The 20490-nt window shown below is 41.2% G+C and overlaps 1 protein-coding gene across 1 annotated transcript in view; it reads left to right on the forward strand.

Annotated features, from left to right (window-relative positions):
• The first annotated feature begins 19553 nt into the window (after positions 1-19553).
• SMS (spermine synthase) overlaps positions 19554-20490 on the forward strand; it is a 46192-nt gene continuing 45255 nt past the window's right edge. The window contains exon 1 of the mRNA XM_052673777.1: positions 19554-19712. Within this exon, the coding sequence (XP_052529737.1) occupies positions 19664-19712 (49 nt within the window). The 5' untranslated portion in view covers positions 19554-19663. The remainder of the gene's footprint in view (positions 19713-20490) is intronic.

The raw sequence follows: 20490 nt of genomic DNA on the forward strand, positions 1-20490 counted from the left end.
TGTTTTTAATTCCTCTTTTCTGTCCAAAACTCTGGTTTTAGTTTTCATATGCTCTTATCTGAAGTCTGCCAATGGAATAGGTATTGTTCTGAAACCCACTGATGTTTTTTCCTCTGCATAGCCTTATTTCTCATGCTGACTCACAGCTGTGGAATGTTAGATTTCTAGACCCTTTGTTCCCACTATGCATTGTTCATGATCACTTTTACAAAGAAAAAAAAAAAGCTTCATTCTGAAAATGTCAGTTAACAAATACTATGTAGAACTTTGAATAATGTATTGTGTTTTTTTGTTGTGTTTTTTTTCTCTGTTTAATCAACCAAACAATAAGTATTGTTTTCTGTGTGTGATAAATGTATCCTGCAAAGAAATTCATTGTTTGATTGTGAATGTGCTTAAATCTGTTTTTAAAAGTAAGGTAAAGTGACATAATTCTGTATTTATGGCAGTTACTATGTTCTTTCTCCTACATTCTTATGCTCTTCTCATACATAATCTGTATTCTCTATCTGGGTACCAAAAAAGCTTCCCCACTACTCTTCTTAGTACTTGACCCCCTCCTAAAATTAATAATACTGCCAATTTGCTTTTTCTTACTTACCAGTTTATCACAGTAATAGTTAGGTTTATACTAGAAGTGCATCCAGAGGGACATCTGCACACTGTTCCTGAGCAAAGCTAACTTTACTGTAACGTGCCCAAGGTACACAATGACCATCTTCTAGAAGCACAACTCTCAGTCTTGGCTACCTCCTACGTAATTCTTCTCTTCTTGCATTGTGGACTTCTGTTGGCTTGTTTTATACTGAAATATTTGACATGGGATGCCGTCATTGAGGTAAGTGGAACCCCTTCTCTGGGTGTTAAGGCCAGTCTTATGCAAGGAATTTAAATCTCAGCTCTTTGAATGACATTAGGATGATGCTATGTGTCACAACCTTTAAGCTGTATGTACAAACTAGTGCAGAGCAGGGCATATATCCATACATAGCCAGTTCTCGCTGAGTTCCCCTAGGTATCCAGATGCTGTCAGGGGCTGTGCTAGCATGGTGTCCCCAGAGTGTTCAGCCTTATTTGGAGATGAAGCTTTTTCATTCTTTGTCTTGAGCAAACTCATCTAGAGATAGATAGCCAGATTATTTGTACTGACAACTAAATTGTCCTTTGTTGCTTATTGGACAAGCAGTTACTTTATGCAAGCAAAGCTGTTTCAGCAAGCACAGCTTTGTTCCCAGATAACAGATTACTCTGGGAAATAGGCACAAAGCACAAATCACAGACCCATTGGGAGGATTTCCTAGATAGGCTTGTGTGCAGTTTTCTCAATTCTTGCACAAGGAGATGACTTTTTTTTTTTTTTTTCCTTACTGATGTTTAAGTTTCGGGTCAACAGTTCATTTTTTTTCTTCAACATTTAAGCGTCTATGGTCCTGTAATTTTTCAGTTGATTTTGATAATGTTATCTGATTATGTTATTATGTGTGTTCTGTAGTCTTGAATAAAGTCAGTGGTGTATTCATGGCATCACAAGGAATAATGCCTTAATCACTAATATAATTTGAGGATAATATTTAGAAAGGAGTACTCTATCAATGTGTCTCATTTCTAGCTTAATACAGTTCTTTTTAGTGAGCAGAAGCATTCCTAAACATGTTAAATGTGGGGTGTTGAAACTAGATTGTCTTTAAGGTCCCTTCCAGCCTATGACACCAAGTTGTGTGGAAGTGTGGATCTGCCTGGGGGTAGCAAAGCCCTACAGAGGGATCTGGACAGGCTGGAGAGCTGGGCTGAAGCCAATGGGATGAGGTTCAACAAGGCCAAATGCTGGTTCTGCACTTTGGCCATAACAACCCCAGGCAACGCTACAGGCTTGGGGCGGTGTGGCTGGAGGAGTGCATAGAGGAAATGGGCCTGGGGGTATTGATTGATGCTCGGCTGAACATGAGCCGACAGTGTGCCCAGGTGGCCAAGAAGGCCAATGGCAGCCTGGCTTGCATAGAAACAGTGATGCCAGCGGGAACAGGGCAGTGATTGTCCCCCTGTACTCAGCTCTGGTGAGGCCGCACCTCGAGTTCTGTGTCCAGTTTTGGGCCCCTCACTGCAAGAAAGACATTGAGGTCCTGGAGCGGGTTCAAAGAAGGGCGACAAAGAAAATGATATTCACAAAGTATAAGCAGCAGAGCAACTCAGGCTTCTGCTAACTCTTACCCTTTCTCTCTCTCTTTAGCCTCAAACAGATGTGGGTCCGTTGTTTACTCTAGCACTCAGGGCTGCAGTGTTGTTGAGATTGTATTCAATGCTCTTACTAATTCCGCATCTCATTCTCCGTATCTCTAATTATTTTTTGGCATCTACCTTTTTTTAGTCTCTTTTAAATGTAGCAGTGGCTCGATACTGTCTAACCGCCACTTCTGACAGTCTTGGAAACACATGGTTGCACATCTTGTTTCATTTCCCCCAAAAGGAATCATTTAAATGAAAACAAGAAACTCTTCCCCTCCCCCCCCACTCCCCATTTATTATCCTTTTTACTTGTTATTGCACTGGGAAAGTACCTATATCTTTGTCCCTTCGCAGCTCTATGAGGATTTCTATTAAAATATTACCTGATATTTTTTTTAAGTGTATATTCCTCTGAGCCTTTTGCATTTGATGCAGTTACCCACACAGACATCTGGTGTGGTCTGAGATATCCTAAGGTGTTCTTAGGTTAGTAATTTGACTTGGAACAAGGTTCAAGTTTTGATACCCATCCCCTGCTTGTCTCCATTTGTCTTCTGTTGGTTTGGGTTGGGTTCTGTTAGTTTCTTGGTTGGTTTAGGTTAGGTTCTGTTGGTTTCTTCTAAGACCTATGCATGGGGCTGGCAAATGGGGCCCTATAGGAGATCAAAGACATCCTGGACCAGCAGCTGGATACTAGGAGGGCTACCTGAGGGCATTTTGTATCATGCCAGATGGTTACGTGTGGGCAAGGAAAAAAGCCTGACTGATCATTTCCTTGGATTTCTTTCCTTTTTGACTCATTAATTAAATTGGAAAATGGGGCTTGAGTGACTTTTATTTGACATAAAAATATGTCCAAGGTTTTCTAATTTTGCACAGTAATGCTATTCATGGGAGTTAAAAAAAGACATGTATTCTCTTGCTCTGGACCTTAACCCTGGAAGCAGCAAAAAATGAGTACAGCAAGAAAAAGGATACTTTATTTTATAAAGAAAATACTATTTATCTCCAGCTATGCACTAGCAGACATGCACAGACCTACAGAGGGTGAAAGAGACCAGATGGAGACAAGGCTGCCCTGGGAGAATGCTACAGCACTGTGCATGGCTTCTTTTTTCCTTGAAGGATCAAAGAAGTGGAGATTCAGTTAGGAATGGGATAAAATCGGGAAAGGAGTGTTGCAGGGAGAAGTGGTTTGTTCATTTACAGTATTTTTACATCAGAAAAACATGCATATCTCACAAAGCATAATATCAAGCATTTCTAGAGCCAACTTGCAGATAGCACTGATGGATTTCCATTGCTGGCAGCTACATGCCATGCACTAAGGCCAGGGAGATGATGAAAGCCTGTACTTCCCTGGTGGTTTAGGATATCTATCTAGCTCTGAGGGCTGGCGCCCTGCTCGCTGTGTGTGGATTGCACCTGGTCACTCTTTCAGTAGCCTGACTGTAAGATTGGAACTCTTCTCCTCATTCCTTCTCCTGTACAAGTTGACCTCACAGGTGCAATTACTCAGAAAAATTAATCCACTTTTACAATGTTTAGCCCCATGGCTTTATTTTCACTCCTGCAGCTATTTGAATAACTAGCATAAATGAAGCTGAACCACCTGTATCTCTATCATCGCTGCACGATCAGCAGTTAGATTATAAGCACACATTGCAAACCACACATTCCTCAGTACTTACCACTGTTTTTACCAACAAACTTCTTTTTTTTTTTTCTTTTTTTTTTTCTTTTTTTTTTAATAACTATTTGCTATTCTTCATTTTCTTCATTACTTATCTGGATATGAAAATACCAAAAGCAGTTCTGAAGAAAGCAGAGTAACTTAAAAAGGGATTGCTTTTAGCATGTGTAAATGGACTGGATTAAAAAAAAAAACAATCTATATCATTTCAAAATGTGATATTAAGTGTGATCCTAAACGTGATAAATTACTCTGTTTGCCTATAAGTGATTCTTCTGGTTCCTCCCCTGTACTCTACCGATTCAAATGCAAATTACATCTTTTATAGCTGTAGCTGAAGACATTACGGATGCAGCCAGACTGAGTCCAGATTTGGTGAACTGAGCTCATCATAGGAACAGGGAGAAAAACTTGATAGGGAACGTAGCTGACTGAGAAGGGGATCAGGAAACCAAACGTATGGTGCGGTGAAACAATGGAAAGAATCCAGGAAATGAGTGGCCATGAGGATTAAAAAAAAAAACAACAAAAACAACCAACAAAAAAAACCCACCAACTTTTATTATTAATTACAAATGCATAAGAAAGTAGCTTGAAAATCTGCCTTCTTCTAGATCAAAAGCGTGCTTTGAAATGCAAAACATATCTTTTTTCTTCTGCCACAGATCTGTGTGTACACACGGATGCTAATTTGATAAGCATTTGGTTAGCTTCTGCTAGTCTTAATTATTATCAGCTTAGATAAAAAATGATTGCTAGTGGCCTGAGAAGGCTGTGAAATACATGGGCTGTAGCTGCAGGGAAGGAAATGGTTTTGTTAGGTCCATAAATAAGAGCTTGCAATGAAAAGAAGTGCTTGAGCAGCTATGTAGGGCCATCTAGCTGGGCAAGCCACTATGCTACGTGTTCCCTGTGTGACCATCAAATAGGAAGGGCTGAAATCCTAACAGTGAAACTTGCCAGGCCTTATGCAAGGAATCCCAGGTTGGGATTGTACTTGCCCTGAGGCTAATGGGTCTCCAGAACTCTTCAGCCCTGCCTCTACACGTGTCCGGCCTGCTGCAAAGTCTGGGGATGAAGCAGAAAGCATGTCTTTAGTGTGAGGGTGATGGATAGCTTGTGGGGTCATCTTCTAGGAGATACCTGAAAGCCACATGATCATGGTCCTGGGCACCTGCTCTGGGTGTCCCTGCCAGAGGAAACAGCCTATGGAGATCCTTTGCACACTTTGGTCCTAAAGGCTTGCTGAATCTTTTGCTCTAGAGGCTTAACTGACCTGTTCAGTGCAAAAGCATTCCACAAAATGCAGAGTGGTTACATCTGCTGCCTGCACAGGTGAGAATGGGATACAGCAGGTGGAAAACATTCTGGATGTGATCCAAAACCTACTCAGTGACCCACTGTTCAGACTGTTCATATAATGACATTGTCAAAACAACAGGCGCGGCCTAGCTATAATTCATAGGACAGAGCTGTCTTCAGGAATGTTGTAAATTCTGTGTGATTCTTGGTTGCTTGCTTTCTAACCGTGCTATTCACGACCATTACTGCTAATATCATGCAGCAGTGTGAGTGGGATGCTTCCCCTGCAGTAAGGTAGAGACCGCGTGAGAACAAACTTGTTGGAGAGGAAGAACTGACTGATATTGTCAGTTTTGAAAGTTTGGGGAAATGGTTACTATTATTTTAAAGAGCAAAAATGTTTTAATATTTGAGTAACCATTCTGCTTTTCTCCAATATTTATGAAATACCTTTTCTCTATCTAAAAAACTGTAATTCCCTTACCAGCTTAGACCTTGATGTGAGGAGAAACTGTAGCAAACTCAGTCCTGATAAAAGTTTGCTGTTCTCCAGTTGAAAAGAAAGTCATCTCTCTTAAGAGCAGCCTAAATAACCAGGCAGTCAGACATACAAAGCTAGAAATTTCTGCTCGTGCATCCCAGATTTTGGAATGTCATGCTGTGAAGTCTGACACTGCAATCAGACTGATATACCTGGCTCACAGGTCTGAATTAAACCAAACCTGTGTAATAATAAGCCCTTACTATGATGCTCACATGAATATACAGCCAAATCACGCATGAGTAGTAAGGCTGTTATCAAATGCAAAATAAAAAAGACTCCATCTATCCATGCTCACTACATACGCAATCCGGCTACACTGAGGTCAGTGGGAAAGATCTAGTTCCTGCGTGGAGAACAATATTGAGTTTTAAAGTGAAAAGGGAATAATATGACCCGCCAACTGAAGAATGGGATCTGCCACAGAAGAAAAATAGTTTGCTTCCCAATTTCTTTAATTTACAGATTGAAGCAATGATTTTCTCTTGCTTCTCTTGCTACGGTTAATTAGTTTTATAATGACCCTCATCCGTGTGCTGTAAGACAGTGGCCTGTTCTTCAAAGCACATCTTGTAAAAGTTACAAGGTCATGAAGCATGAGGACATGGCAGTCAAATTGAATCACAGTTTTCCCTGCTTTGGACTTTAACAAGTTTTCAGGGCTCTAGGTCTTCTGGACGTGGTGCTCAGAGAAGAGGAATTCAGGGACTTACTCACACCTGGCCAGAGTCACTCACTTTAGTCATCTGGATAACCATCTCCTCCCTCTATAGCCAGTAAAGAGATGTCATCTGATGAGTACTCACATGTAAGTGCTTCTCTCCCAGTGTACTATTAGACACAGCCCAAGTACTGTAGTCTAGTAATAAAATTGCACTTCCTACATATGCATGTATCATTAAAACCACTGAAAAATGGAACCATAGAATTGTTCAAGTTAGAAGAGACCCTTAAAACTGGACCGCCTGGTCCAACTCCCCTGCAATGAACAGGGACTCCTCCAGCTGCATCAAAGTGCTCAGAGCACCACTCAGCTTGACCTTGAGAGTCTCCAGGGATAGGGCATCCATTGCCTCTCTGGACAACCAGTGCCAATGCCTCACCACAACCATTCTAAAAAACCTCTTTCTTACATCCAGTCTAAATCTCCCCTCTTTTAGCTTGAAACCGTTTCCCCTTGTCCTGCCACAAAAGACCCTTTTCTCCATCTTTCTATGAAAATCATAGCTGAGGGTTGGAAAGCCAACATCCCTGCTAGAGCAGGTTACTACTGCCACATTCACTGCAAGCGTAACACTGAATTTACAACTTCCTGCCTTCTGCCTTTGCCAGCAATGTCTCCATCTTGATTTCATCATCTCACTAACAAATCCTGAACCACTTCACAGAGTTACTTGTATCTGCCTTCTTTAGTCAGTAAAAATTCATTTTTTAGATGAAAAAGTAAGAATTTCTCAACAACCTATTTCTACACAGTCTGGGAGGAAAGAAAGAAAAAGAAAAGCATCTGTGTGTTTTATTCCTGATTTTAGGAATAATATTTGTCTACCTTTCTGTTCTTTATATCTTTTTAAAAAATGTGACAGTGAGGGGATGACTAAGAAGGACTGTTCATAGAACTACAAGTCAAGGCCTAATTGCATTCAGTTGGCCAGCTGTGGCATCTATTTGAACAGCTGCACTTCTGGCTCGAGTTTATAAGCTGCTTATATATACCAGTATTTATGCCTTCATACAATACCTTGCTTAATGCTTTATCTCCCTCAAGGGCATTAGGGAAGTTAGGGCAAAACACGGATCCTTGGTGAAAAGCAGTTTGCTTTAAAAGGAAAGAGGTTGGTTTTTTTTTTTTTGCAGTGAATATGCACCATATAAAGATTTTTTAATATTTTGCCAAAGCCTCTTATTGCCTTTATTTGAACTGTAAATTCTCTAGGAGGAAATTCTCTCTTCCACTGTGAGGCTGTAACTCAGTTTGGAGAATATGGCCTCCAGGTAGTGAAATGAGGATGGTTCCAGAGTGGTGTGCACTGGAAAGATTGGCTTCCGGAATAGAGACATTCGCCCTTAAGCATGATCTCTGTCACACAGCCCAAAGCCACATAGCAGTAAGCATTTCAAAAACTGATTCTGACAAGAAGTCAGCAAGAGAACAGGCAAGCAAGAAAAGGAGGTTGCAAACAGCAGAGAAATCAGAAATCATTGGAGTGAAAAAGGACTAGCAGCAGGAGAGGATGTAAATGGCTGGCATCAAACTGCATGAATTATGGCTTGGGAAAAGAAGATGGAAAGCAGAAAGATCTGAAGACAAACAGAAAAGTCTAGCAAATGACTGCAGAGTTTGAATGATAGACCAAGAAAGTTCCATTGATTTCTAAATAGCAGTTCAAGATGTTAAGACGAATGAAAATATTAGGGTGAACTAGGTATCAGAGATATAGACAGAAGGATGGCAAATGAAAAGACAGCCTGGCAGAGGGGAAATAACTGTCAGAGCATTAAAGAGGGAGATCTCCAGTGAGCGAAGATATTAAATGATGATCATGCAAAAGAAAGAAGTGAGAATGGACCTGAGAACACAAAATGTTCAGAGCAGAAATGGGAAAGATTACTGAGGCTTGATAAGGGTTAAAGAAAGGTCAGACAGATTTCCATTGCTTTTCCTCCATGCAGTGGCACCTCATCTTGTTTTGTCTTTTTACCTCCCTGTCTTCCTAGCTTCGATTTGCACCACAGCTGTGTGACTTGTTTCTAGCAGATGCTATTTCAAGCAGTTTGAAATGCGACCTCAGGTTTTATGGCAAACTTTTCCCTACCCACCACCTCTTCTCAAGCCATTTCCAGTTCATTCCTGCCACGACTGAAATGCTGCATGATAGCATCTTTGCAAACCCCACAAGAGCAGCAAGGGGCCAAAACAGAATCTCTGCATCTTATTGCTTCTCAGTTTACATTTTTTAAAGTCAGTTTAATCCCACATACTTAGTCCTGTAAGCAAGCAATTTTAGAAAATTAAATAGGAATTTCCCTGTGTGTTTATGGCATGCTCATGATGATAGATTTGTGTTTGCAGTTAAATATTTCCCTGCAGTGTTTACTGATTAAACATTCAAGGCACACAGGGAACGTGACTGTGGGCTTGACTGCAGGCTTGACTGCAAGCCAGCTGAAGAGAGAAGATTTCATTGAATCAGCTGGTTTTTAGGACAGATAAAACAGTCCAGACACTGGTTTGCAAATAAATGTGTACATCTCTATATTACCTTTTGAAGAGAGAACTCTTTCTTTTATGGACAGGAGCATTTACAAGCCATTTAACTCCTAAATAACTTGTAAACGGAGTATGGAGCAGTTTCACTCTACAGAAGTAAATGGTGTCGGGGTCACCATTAAAACAAGCTGCATGTAATCCAAGCAATGAAATATGCCATATTTGAAGTATTTTGTATGAATAGAAAGAGTCTGCAAACAATGCAAACAATAACATTTATTTCCAGAAACCAGTCCTGTAAAGTCAGGCTCCATTAAGTATTACAAAGGCAGAAAGGAGGTTCACTACTAGAAGTATGCCTAAAGCTAATGCTACTGACAAGGTATAAATTGGCTAGAAATATTGCCTACAAGGAGAAAATGAGGGTCCCTTTGTCATCAAAAAGTACCACTTTTGTTTTGATGAAAACACATATAAACTTTTTTAAATGTAATGTTAGTGTGGCATTATCCATGAATGAGAAAGAAGGATAAAACTCATTCTGTAGTAAAGCCACTTTGTTGCCAAGAGGTCAGTAGTTTAAACAGTCCGATATGCTTACTAATAGAGTTGTCAAGAAACTTTGTTTAACAAGTGAAGATAGTCCCATAAGTTAACCCTGCAAAACTGTAATCGTGTGGTCTCATAACTGGCAGGAGGAACCCTGGAGTAGGAGGGTTCACCACACTGCATTTTTGGAGGTGCAAGACACTTAAAATCAGTCTTAAGGAGTAAGCTTCCTGCCAGTATTTCCTCCTGCCACCTTGGTTCCTGCTGCAACCCTACTGCATCTCCTCCCAGTGTGCTTCTACAGGCTTGTTTCAACACCACTGCCACATGCTGCTGCAGAGAATGCTTCTGCAGATCATAGAGGCACAAGGTGTTCTGACCCAATCATTCCCAGTTTCTTTATGATAAGAAAAGCTCTTCCCACTTAGGCCCAGGTTTTTTTAATGCAGCCAATGCTGGGCAAAATGCAGGAAGGCATTGCACTGATCTGCTGCTGCCGTCCAGCACGGCTGGGCCAGGGGAGGTCTGGCGACACTCAGCTGCCCACAGCACATCAACAATTGGGAACATTAGCCAGGAAAGCCCCAGGCTCCTCCTGTCAGCAGCTCTCAGTGACATGGCATAATGATGTCAGAGAGTGCTGAAATCTGTGGAAAAGATTTCTGAAAGAATGGAGTCAGGCAACTGCACAATTTTGTTACAATGAGCCTGTATAATATATTGGCCAGAGTTATGGCTTTGCTTGACATAGTCAAGCATGGCTATTACAAAGAGAATGCATCTTGTCTTTTCCTAAACTAGTTTTATTGCAAAATCTGTTATTCATCGTACATTTGGTCAAAAAATGAAATAATGCTTTTTCAGATTTGCTCTCAAACACTTCCTAAGCAAATAGTAAAAGTTAAAGGCTGGCAATTCAAGACTGTTTATTGTTGCATGGGGCTATGTTAATCTGAGTATGTGATGAAGAGAAACACAAAAGCATACGCTTTAAAAAAGGCATTGAGAAGGAAATATAATTCAGAAGTTTCATTTCAGCCTTCTTGGATGTCTTTTTGAATCAGTGTCTTCTGGCACAGTGTGGACTTGGCGAGACACCAATCTGAGCACAGTGGGACTCAGTATTGTAGACCATGACAGACACAGTTTCTGAAAACTGGGAAAAACAGAAAACAAAGTAAGGAAAAAGTGAGCATGCAGAACAGAGCAGCTTGCTGCTTGAATTCATCTGAGTGCAAACAATGCCGCCGTATTGCTGCTTCCATCAGAAGACAAAAGGAACCACAGTTTCTAATACCCCACAGGTGTGAACCAAGAACATTCTTTTTGTCTTACAACTGAAACCCGGCACAGTAACAATTCCAACAAAACAGGGAAAGCACAGGAGCCACACCACTCACTTATTTCTGGTACCCACCATATGCTTTAGGGCATAAAGGCAACTCATTGTCAAATTAAGATGTTTCCACACCAGAAATTCTAAGGAGATCATCTGGTCATGGAGAAAAAAAAATAGATGAAATATGTTGCATGCAAACTCTGCATATGGTAAGTATTCCAATCTGGTTAATTTTCTGATCTTCTTGTTTTCCATCATTGGCACGGTATTTGTTACATAAGTGTTGCAGTAAAAACCTCAAAGCAAACTTGTTAATCCTTAACAACAGCTACACATACCATTCTGTATTCATCAGAAGCTCTGTCAGTTCAAAATCAACCATCAGAGTAATGAAGAAGAGCTAAAAAAAAAAAAAAAAAAAAAAAGGGGGGTTTAAGATAGTGGCTGACAGGAGAATATAACAAAGAAAGTCTGAGGAAGGAATGGTTCAGATAATGTAAAGCAAGTAATAAAGAAGCATTAAGGAAAATTCAGGGGGACTATCAAATACAATCATCCCAAGTGAAACTTATAGTTAGCTGTTGAATTAGTATTTTTAAAAATTCACAGCTGAAACAGTTTGTGTCCTCACGGGTTTACAAACTGTTAAAGGAAGAAAGTAGTTTCTGCCACATTTCAGACAGACTCTAACTTATCCAAGGTAGAATAATCTGTAGCAGTTTAAAAATTAAGCATTCATCTCCTGACTCAGCCTACTTCTCTAATCAGAAGACAGAATCATTCTTTGAAATTGTCAACTGAGACATTTTATTAGATGTCTGAGCTAGCAACAATGGGGTCCAAACTCCACAATCAAATACATGTTATTTGGCAGCTTTCAGGTTGCAAGGCCATGTAAGCTTTCTGCTGTTGAAGGCAACAGGCTGCTTTAGGTTGAATATTTTTATGTTAATTCCAAAAGTCATTTTCCTGTGGTTAGTGGAAAATATTGTTCTATGGGGTTCTGATGAAGTTTTGATATCAGACTAAAAAAGACCTTCTACATTAATCTTTTAGTGTCATTAGGTTTAGTATCGTGTAATGTACATTTTGGAAGATTAAGTACATTTCTGTTTCTCCAAGCCTGGTCTATTCATTGTAACTCCGATTGTGAAACTATTTAGGTGAGATACAGATCATTCACTTTCGATCATATTGCTGACTCTATCTTTTGATTTAATTACATTGCATTTAAAAACCCATTTATAATTAGATGCTACCTGGCAACATCTTAGAGGACCTGCCTGTGAATAACCACGAAGTCCTTCCAACTTCTTTCTGTGTTGCCTTTCATAAACTCAAATGTGGTCTAGCAGCCAACAGACAGATCACAGCCTGCTGAGTGGATCAGTATTATCTTGCCGTATTGTTTTTCCCTTGGAAAAGTCATCTCTTTTTCCTAAGCATAAGCTGTTTCTTATAAAATGAATGAAGAAGTTTGTGCAAAACTTTCTGCTAAGGAGAAAAGTCATTGCTGTAGCCTCTCACACGGCAATGCTGACTTCATGTTAAGAGCAGCTCTGAGTAGAAGAAATCAATCTGTGCAGAGCACTGTCAGGATGTGGAATGCCAGACAGGCATTCACCTGAACTGTTCAGAGTCAATGGAGAGAAACAAAGAACAATTTGATCTGTTTTAGGCATCTTCAGTAGGGTGAGATGAATTGCATCTTAAAAATGGCTCTGTTGAATGGTAAGGCCACTGAGACAACCAGGTCCAATATAGGTATCTGCACTGTAGACATCCGAAAATCTCTGCAATGATGAGCTAATTGACTGGGCTCACAGGAGAGCCCAATGCAAAACAGCCTTTCTACACCACCACTTCAGCCTTTTAGACTGGCAGCTTTATTTATTCTGGAGATCCTTTTAAGGAAGAGACCATCTTTTTACTTGGAATTAGCTTTGCACTTGCAGCCAGAAATGTAAGAGGCAAGATGGTAAAGCATCTGCTAACAACGGAGACTTCATCAAGTGAACATACACTAACATCCCTCACAGAGCTACAGCATGTGTGTGATGTAAGTGCAGTCAGTATGATTTATCAACATGTACTTGAGCATTTTGGATTTTTTTTTTTGTTTTAAATGGAGTTACATATACTTCTGCCTAGAGTGTCAGATGGCCAAGTAACAGAACTAAATCTATCCCTGCCTGTAGGACAGCAGGCAAAGACTAAAATTCTGTCTCCTTTAAAGTCAGCAGTAAATCTGTCTTCGGCCTTGATGGCAACAGCCTTTAAAACAAGGAGTCCAGAACATAACACACATAAGATAAAAAAAAAAAAAAAAAAAAAAAAGCCATCATGTTATTATTTACCAGGACTTCTCACACTGTATGTTGAGGCATCATCACTCAGAAAAGAGAACATCTTTATAAGAAACGGTATTTCACAACACATATATAAAGTAAACTAAGTGTTACTGGTCTCTGCTGCAGGTGAAACATCTTTTCCACTTTCTGTTTTTTTACACTATTTATTTCATGCATTCTACCACCTTTTTATGCTAACTGTCAATGAACTAATAATTTCTATTTTCACCAATTTGTCATCCATTCTTCTCCATGCAGGACTTCCTTCCTTGTAAACATTTTGATCATAAAGAATAGTATTTCCTTCATATTATGCAAAGCTTGGGTTACAAATTACCAACCTGTGCATGTTTGCCCCTTATTTACATAGTTTTCAATGGAATAAAAGCTGTCAAAAAACTTGCTCTCTCTGACCTTTATTTTCCTTCTTTTTTTTTCTTCTTATTTTTTTAAGATTTCATTGATCTGATTTCACTTTTACTGTATTTCAGCTGTAACTGTTAATCTAAATCAAAATAATGGAGGCTGCTGTCTACTGGATACTGTGTCAGTGATGAAAGATAGCAAATCTGCCTACTCAGAGGGGTTCTTTGCTGTCCAGGGGCTAGTCTGTCACTGAAATCACCTGCATAACATGGGAAATGATAAAATCATAGATGGTAGACAAGATGTGACTTGGCTGGGTTGGGAAAACAGCATTACTCGTTTTGTAATTATTAGGAAATACAAACTGGAACAGAAGAACAGAACAGAAAGAACTGTAGAAAAACTATTTATCATCGATAAAAACTTTGAGAGGGCTGTCCTGAAGCTGCAGCCACAGAACCCTGAGCCACCCGTAGCACTGGTTATCTGAGCTCCTGTGGGCTTACCAGGGCTATGCTTTACATACAAGGAATACATATATATTTTCTGTTATGTTCTTTTTGCCTGTGGACCACAGGTCCTGTCCTGTAGCTGTGTATGCAAGTCACCAACTGGGAGAGGTTAAGATATTTTAACTAGCTGGTGCAGCTATTAAATGTTATGATTTATGTCATAAAGGAAGATTAGCACTGGCAAGCCCTCCTGATATCTGAAGAGCTGTGTCTGAACTATGTGGCAGGCAGGAGAAAGAAAGTAGACAAGCCAAGAAAGCCCTTTTTTTGCTGTTGCAGATAACGATCAAATGATGTGGGATTGAGATCACTTGATGATGATGAGCAGACCATGGGATCAGATGATGACTGTGGACTCAGAAGGAGTGGTGGATATCATCTGATGGAAGTTATAAAAAGGTTTCTCTCAGAGGCTATTTTCAAATAACAAAAAGCACTGCTTACAGCATATAGTAGTTTAAGAGATGATCAAGATGTTAAGGAAAACCTTAGCCCCATTTTTGCTTGCCACGTGATGGGTTCAGGGACAAAATTGTGCTGGGATTCACAAATCAATGTTTATCTAATCTTTTTCTGCATTTGGTTTGGGGAGGGAGGAGATACTAGTTGGGATTTGAGGGAATTTTGTTCCATGGTCAAATATCTGTAGAAAAACATGGAAAGGAGCAGTGTCAGGACTTCACATTTTGGAAGTTAAGAAAAAAAACCACCAAAACCACAAAACCAGGATGTGTGGGTCAGAGGCAGGACCCTGGGCTAAGGTAGGACACATCAGCAAGGATATTGGTGAAGAGGTGAAGGTAAGGAATGGTCTCTCAGTGGTTTCCATGGGTGTTTCTTGGTATTATCAAAAGAATCTATGAGTATGTCAGGCTTGAAACTCAACCAAAAGCAGTGTGTTCCACAAGGAGGAGGTGTACAGGACAATCAAGATTTTTGGGCCATTGGGCATCAGGTCTCCCTTTCACAGTAAACAGGGGAACAGTTTCTCTAGAAGACTGCTTACCTGTTTGGATCAAAGGAAATCCCATCATAAGGGTTCAAATACAGCACTCTGGCCTTTATCCAGGAGAAGGCTTTCAAAAAGCAGAGTATAATAGCTGCTATAATTTATAGTAGCATTTACTTAAGCAATTATCTCTTATCTGAGTTTCCTAAAACTTCCTGAAATTGTTCTCCTGTTCTGTGAGGTGCCTTACATCCTGTGATATAATTTGACTCTCTAGGGTCCTTGTTTGCAGACCTTAAAAAAAAGAAAAAAATTAAATCTTCACTCATCCCTGTAATCGGTTTGAATCTGTTGCCTTGCTTAACTCAACACACTTGTTTTTCAAGTTAGATTTTTTTTACGGTTTCCAATAAGATGTAGACTCTGCAGTAGCTAGCATTTAATTTGAGACAGCTTCCTGCCTCTTTTTTCCTTTAAAGATTAGAGCAGTGCCCAAGGAAGTCTATGTATTTGATTGTGAGCATCCAAGAAAAGGGAGATAAAGTTTGTTTTAGTAAACAATAACGTGCTCAGACACAGAAGCAGAAGTAGGAATTAAAGAAGTGAATTCATTAGACTACTACGTTCTAGTTTTCTTAGTCATCAATGTGTCTTTTATAAGATACGCTATTTTGCTAAGATGTGAACTTCATCATTGGTCAAAATTATAGTACCACATCCTTATCTCAGGTTATTTTCTTCTAAGTCAGAAGCTTACAATGTTCTTTTTTCCTTATTACAGCTTTCTGAAAGGATGTATCTGTCTAGATACTACCTTCCCTCTCCTACAAATATACTACAACCTCTATCAATTACAACCTCTATCGATTACAAGCAAATAGTAAAGTAGATCTTTGGGGGTAGGGTTTTTTGTTGGTTTGTTTCTCAGTGTGTTTTTGTCGTTAACATTCTAGGGTAAAAACTGACCCAATATGATACATAAACACTGAAGTTGATGAAACAATTTCTAGGTATTTGCATCAAACTCTAAGCCTCTTTTGTTTCTAGCACCTGCTTTTCCCATTTTGTTACTATCTTCTAACTTCAGCATAGGCTGTTACCACGTTGTGCTGTTTACTTAATTGTACTGTACAAATGCCTCTGTTTAGGAGAAATTATTAATTAATTATATAAAGAATCAGATGTGAAAGATTTTGTGTGTATGCACACCTGTTAAACATGCATGTTTGACTTCAAGGCTTCATTTAGTATTACAAGATGACCACCTTATTCAAAGGTGACAAAGCTGTGAGGTATACGGGTGGTCCTAAAAGACTGCTAACGAATCTTCTGTGAACTATCTAAAATAACCCAAGGATAAAGGTATTCCTGTAAGATATTTCTTTGCTGTCTGTGAGGAACATGTTGTTTTCAACTTTAATTCCTGAGGCGAATTTCACGCTGTGACACCTGTAGGTGAAATATTTACAGATCAGTTAACATAGATGGATGCAGTCAGAGAAGATGAACTGTGAGATCGTGATTAAAAATACTGTTATGTTTGGTATTTCAGCTGGCTATGGGTGTGTATGGAAAAACAGGGGATGCAGGCTAAAATGGGCCTCTAGTGCAAGTTGTTGCATACAACTGGAGGCCTTTATCCTGACTTTTACATAGAATCATAGAATCATAGAATGACCTAAGTTGAAAAGGACCACAATGATCATCCAGTTTCAACCCCCTGCTATGTGCAGGGTCACCAACCACCAGACCAGGCTGCCCAGAGCCACATCCAGCCTGGCCTTGAATGCCTCCAGGGATGGGGCATCCACAGCCTCCTTGGGCAACCTGTTCCAGTGTGTCACCACCCCCTGTGAGATTGTTCCCTTCAGCCTGTGTATCTTATCTAATCTGTCAAATCTCCCCATAGAGAGTAGGGCCTCTGTCACTGCGTTTCAGAATAAAGCATTCCATAACTGGGCAAACACTGGTGCACAAATGTGTTTTTTGCTCTTTTTACCTGTTGCATCCACTTTAGCAATCTCTACTGGCTTCAAAATATGCATGTAATCCTATACTGAATAAACTCTTTTCATATAGCCTGTGCTAATCTTAACACTATGATGTCATCTGAAATCCACAGTATTGGTGAAACATGTTTTAATATTCAAGCTCTTTTGATCATGCCTCGTAAATCAATCCCTCAATCTCTTTAATTATTTTAATTGCTCTTCTTTAAATTTCCCTTGCGTGTAATTTTCTAATAGGAAGATTCCCCAAAATATCCCAGGCATGACCTAGTTAAGTAGTAGGCAAAGAGTAGTCAATGCCAAAGGAACGGAAGAGAAAAATCTGTTAGTTTCTCCCTCGGTGATGGGATCCATCACTTGAAGGCATCTGTGGGCTTTCTGATGTTTCTGCTCTGTAAGACTACACATAATTTACTGTCTGCTTTCACTCCTACAGGTCAATACTGCAGATTTCTTCCTCTTGTTGGATACTTTCCTGCGGCTATATCAACATTTCCACTGTGAACCTTTTATTTTCCCACCCATATTCCTTTTTTGAATTTGTTCAAGCTGTTTCGCCAGCTTTCCCATCTCCACCTAACTTAATGAGCAGCTGTGAAAACCATTTATATCTAATTATTGTCCTTTACATTGAAATCTAAGAAAGATTTGATATCGTTCTCTGGAATAATTAATTTAGCCTTTCCAGCTCTTCAGATGAAGTCCAGTGATGATCCATAAAATTCCCAAGCATATAAAAAAGAATAGGGTAAGATGATTGTTCTGTTTCTTTCTTTCCATAGCAAGTTTAATTAAAAAGATAATGCTCCACCCATCTTCCAGTACTAGTCTAGAATGGTCGGCCTTAAGTAGCAAAATTAATGCCAGGAAAAGACCTGCTCTACTTTTTCCCCTGTAAATTGATGAAGTTGTTCATGTGTATATAAGGGCATAATTGAGCTAGGCTCCTGGCACGTATGAACAAATACTTGAAGGTATATTTAGGTGACAACATCACCATTACTTTCTTCTGACTATTCCTCAATGGAAAGATAATGTAATTGCTTCAGCTAAACAAAAGGCATTGGTTATTTCCTTGTTGCACTGAAGTCTAAGACAGTAAGCTCCTGTACGTAATAACTGAAATGACTGCTACTGTTGCAAAGGTGAGAGACATCAGAGATCATAAAATACGGGAATTTTCCGGGCTGTCCTGTGGCAGCTTTATACCTGAAAAAAAAAAAAAAAAAAAAAAAAAAAAGTAGAGAGACCAGAGATAGTGGCAAGGAAGCAATGAATTTTCATTTATTTATTTATTTATTTACTTATTTCTTTGGTTAGTTATTTATTTATTTTCTCTCTGAGGGCACAGCACTAAGAAAAAGCAAAACTCTTGGTGAAACAGCAACTTGCACGCCCAATTCCTTGCATTTGGGGAATCAGGACTGGTGAAGTCCCCTGTATAACATGCAGGACTGGATCAAATACGTTCAACAGGAATTTGCACAACCCCATACTTTGGCTAACTAGTTTTTCTTAACAGGTCTCTCATGGATTGGCAGAGTCAAATCAACACCAGCTGACAAAAATGAATTTGCTGCAAACCTGCAGACATCTCTGGCTTTTTTGATACATTTCTCCAGGGAACGTTTTTGCTTTACTCCAGATCTGTGGAATTGCAGAGCTTAAAACGCAGGCAATGAAAGCTTGCAACAAAAAAAAATGTTACCACAACTTACAGAAATAATGATTGTGATACATTAGCTTATGTAAAAGTGATTTCTTGTAAATCCTTTTTATTTCTTGTAAAACTTTTTATTCTTTAAGCTGCAGAATGCCAGGAAATCACTGATACTGTCGTACTGTTCACATTTAGATCTCGTTTTTGCAGATTTCTGCAAGAAAGGAGTGCAAAGCTGTAACATTCGCAGTGCCTGACAACATTAATCATTGATCCTATTACTAACCGCTTCTGGGTGGGACGTTGCTGGGTTTGTAATTACATATGGCTCCTATCATTTGTGGTTTCCGCAAGCAATTCTAGTTATCCTTCGTTAAAGACTTTAAATAAAAGGTTTGTGAGATTCTCCAGCGCTAGCGAAGCTATGGGAAGGTAGCAACCTCTCTGTTCGGTGAGGGCAGGGGTGAGGAGCAGATCGGTGGCCCCAACGCTGGGGCTGCCCTTGCTGCTGGAGGCTGCTCCGTGGCCCCGGCGCTAGGAGACCGTCCAGGAATTTCGTTACGGGGGACTGAATCTTAAAAGAAACGGGTTGTTTTTCTTTATTTTAGCCGCACGGTGCGGGCGGGAGCCGCCTGAGGGAGCACCCTCCGCCGCCATCTCCCGCCTTTTTCTTCTCCTCCCTCCCCCCCCCTCCCCGGCTCCCCAGCGGCGGCCGCCATCTCGCCGCCCCCACGCCACCCTCCCCCTCCACCAACCCCCCGCCCCGTCCCTGAGCCGAGGGGTCGCCAACCGCCGCTCCGCCATCGCGGCCCCGCCCCGCCGCCATTACAGCCCCGCCCGGCCCGGCTCGCTCCCACCCCCGCGGCGCCGCCGCAGCCCCGCGCACATATAGGCTGCCCGCCGCACTCTGCGCGCCGCCGCCGCCTTCTCCAGGCATGGCACAGGGCTCTACCTCACTATGGCAGCAGCGCGGCACAGCACCCTGGACTTCATGCTCGGCGCCACAGGTAACGGCGCGGCGAGGCCTCTCCCCGAGCTTCAGCCTTTCCCCCCGCCCTTCACCCCTGCGGGTCGGGTCCCCTCCTTGGCGCTCGGCCCCGTGCGAGCACTCTGCGGCCTTATCTCGCAGTGGGCTCAGCGCGGCCTCCTCCTGCCCCAGCGGGCCTGCGGTAGGGCCGCGTGCGGTGCAGGTGCCCTCGGGCCGCCTGCTCGCTGCGCGTAGGGCCCGCTGGAGGGAGGCGGAGGTGGCGAGGCGAAGCGGGCCCCTCTGGAGCCGCTGCGAAGCCGTAGGGTGAAGGAATTGGTAATAAAACGCGGCTTGAGGTGAGCTCTCGGGTTCTACGAAGCCCTGCTCCGGAGCTATCTGTAGAGGGCACGTTCGAGCCGACAAACGGAGGGGAGCCACCACGTTTCTCTATGGCCAAAATGGATAAAATGTGGGGGAGAGCTGAGATGGGTGACCGAGCACCGGGTGCCGAGCCGGGCCTGCCGCACTGCGCGTGGCCCTTCCTCGTAACTCCCGCAGGGAGGCGGGAACGAGGGCAGTTATCCGCATCTACACGAGGGATGTATCAGTATCTTGGGGGAGGAGGGAGATTTCCTCTCATCCCCAGGGCTTTGCAGCATTTGTGCTTCGGTGAGATACTGAGAGCCGAGAGCAGGGAAGGGATGAGATTCTAATGGCGTTGTTGTCGGAGCAGTTTGTTTTAGAATGCTCTGATGTATTTCGTGGCAGAAGTCTTTCAGTCTGTTTCATAGTGAGATTTTATAGTGTGGTTTCAGCTC

This window comes from Tympanuchus pallidicinctus, unplaced genomic scaffold (genome assembly GCF_026119805.1).
Source record: "Tympanuchus pallidicinctus isolate F22 unplaced genomic scaffold, pur_lepc_1.0 scaffold14, whole genome shotgun sequence".
Lineage (NCBI taxonomy): Eukaryota > Metazoa > Chordata > Aves > Galliformes > Phasianidae > Tympanuchus > Tympanuchus pallidicinctus.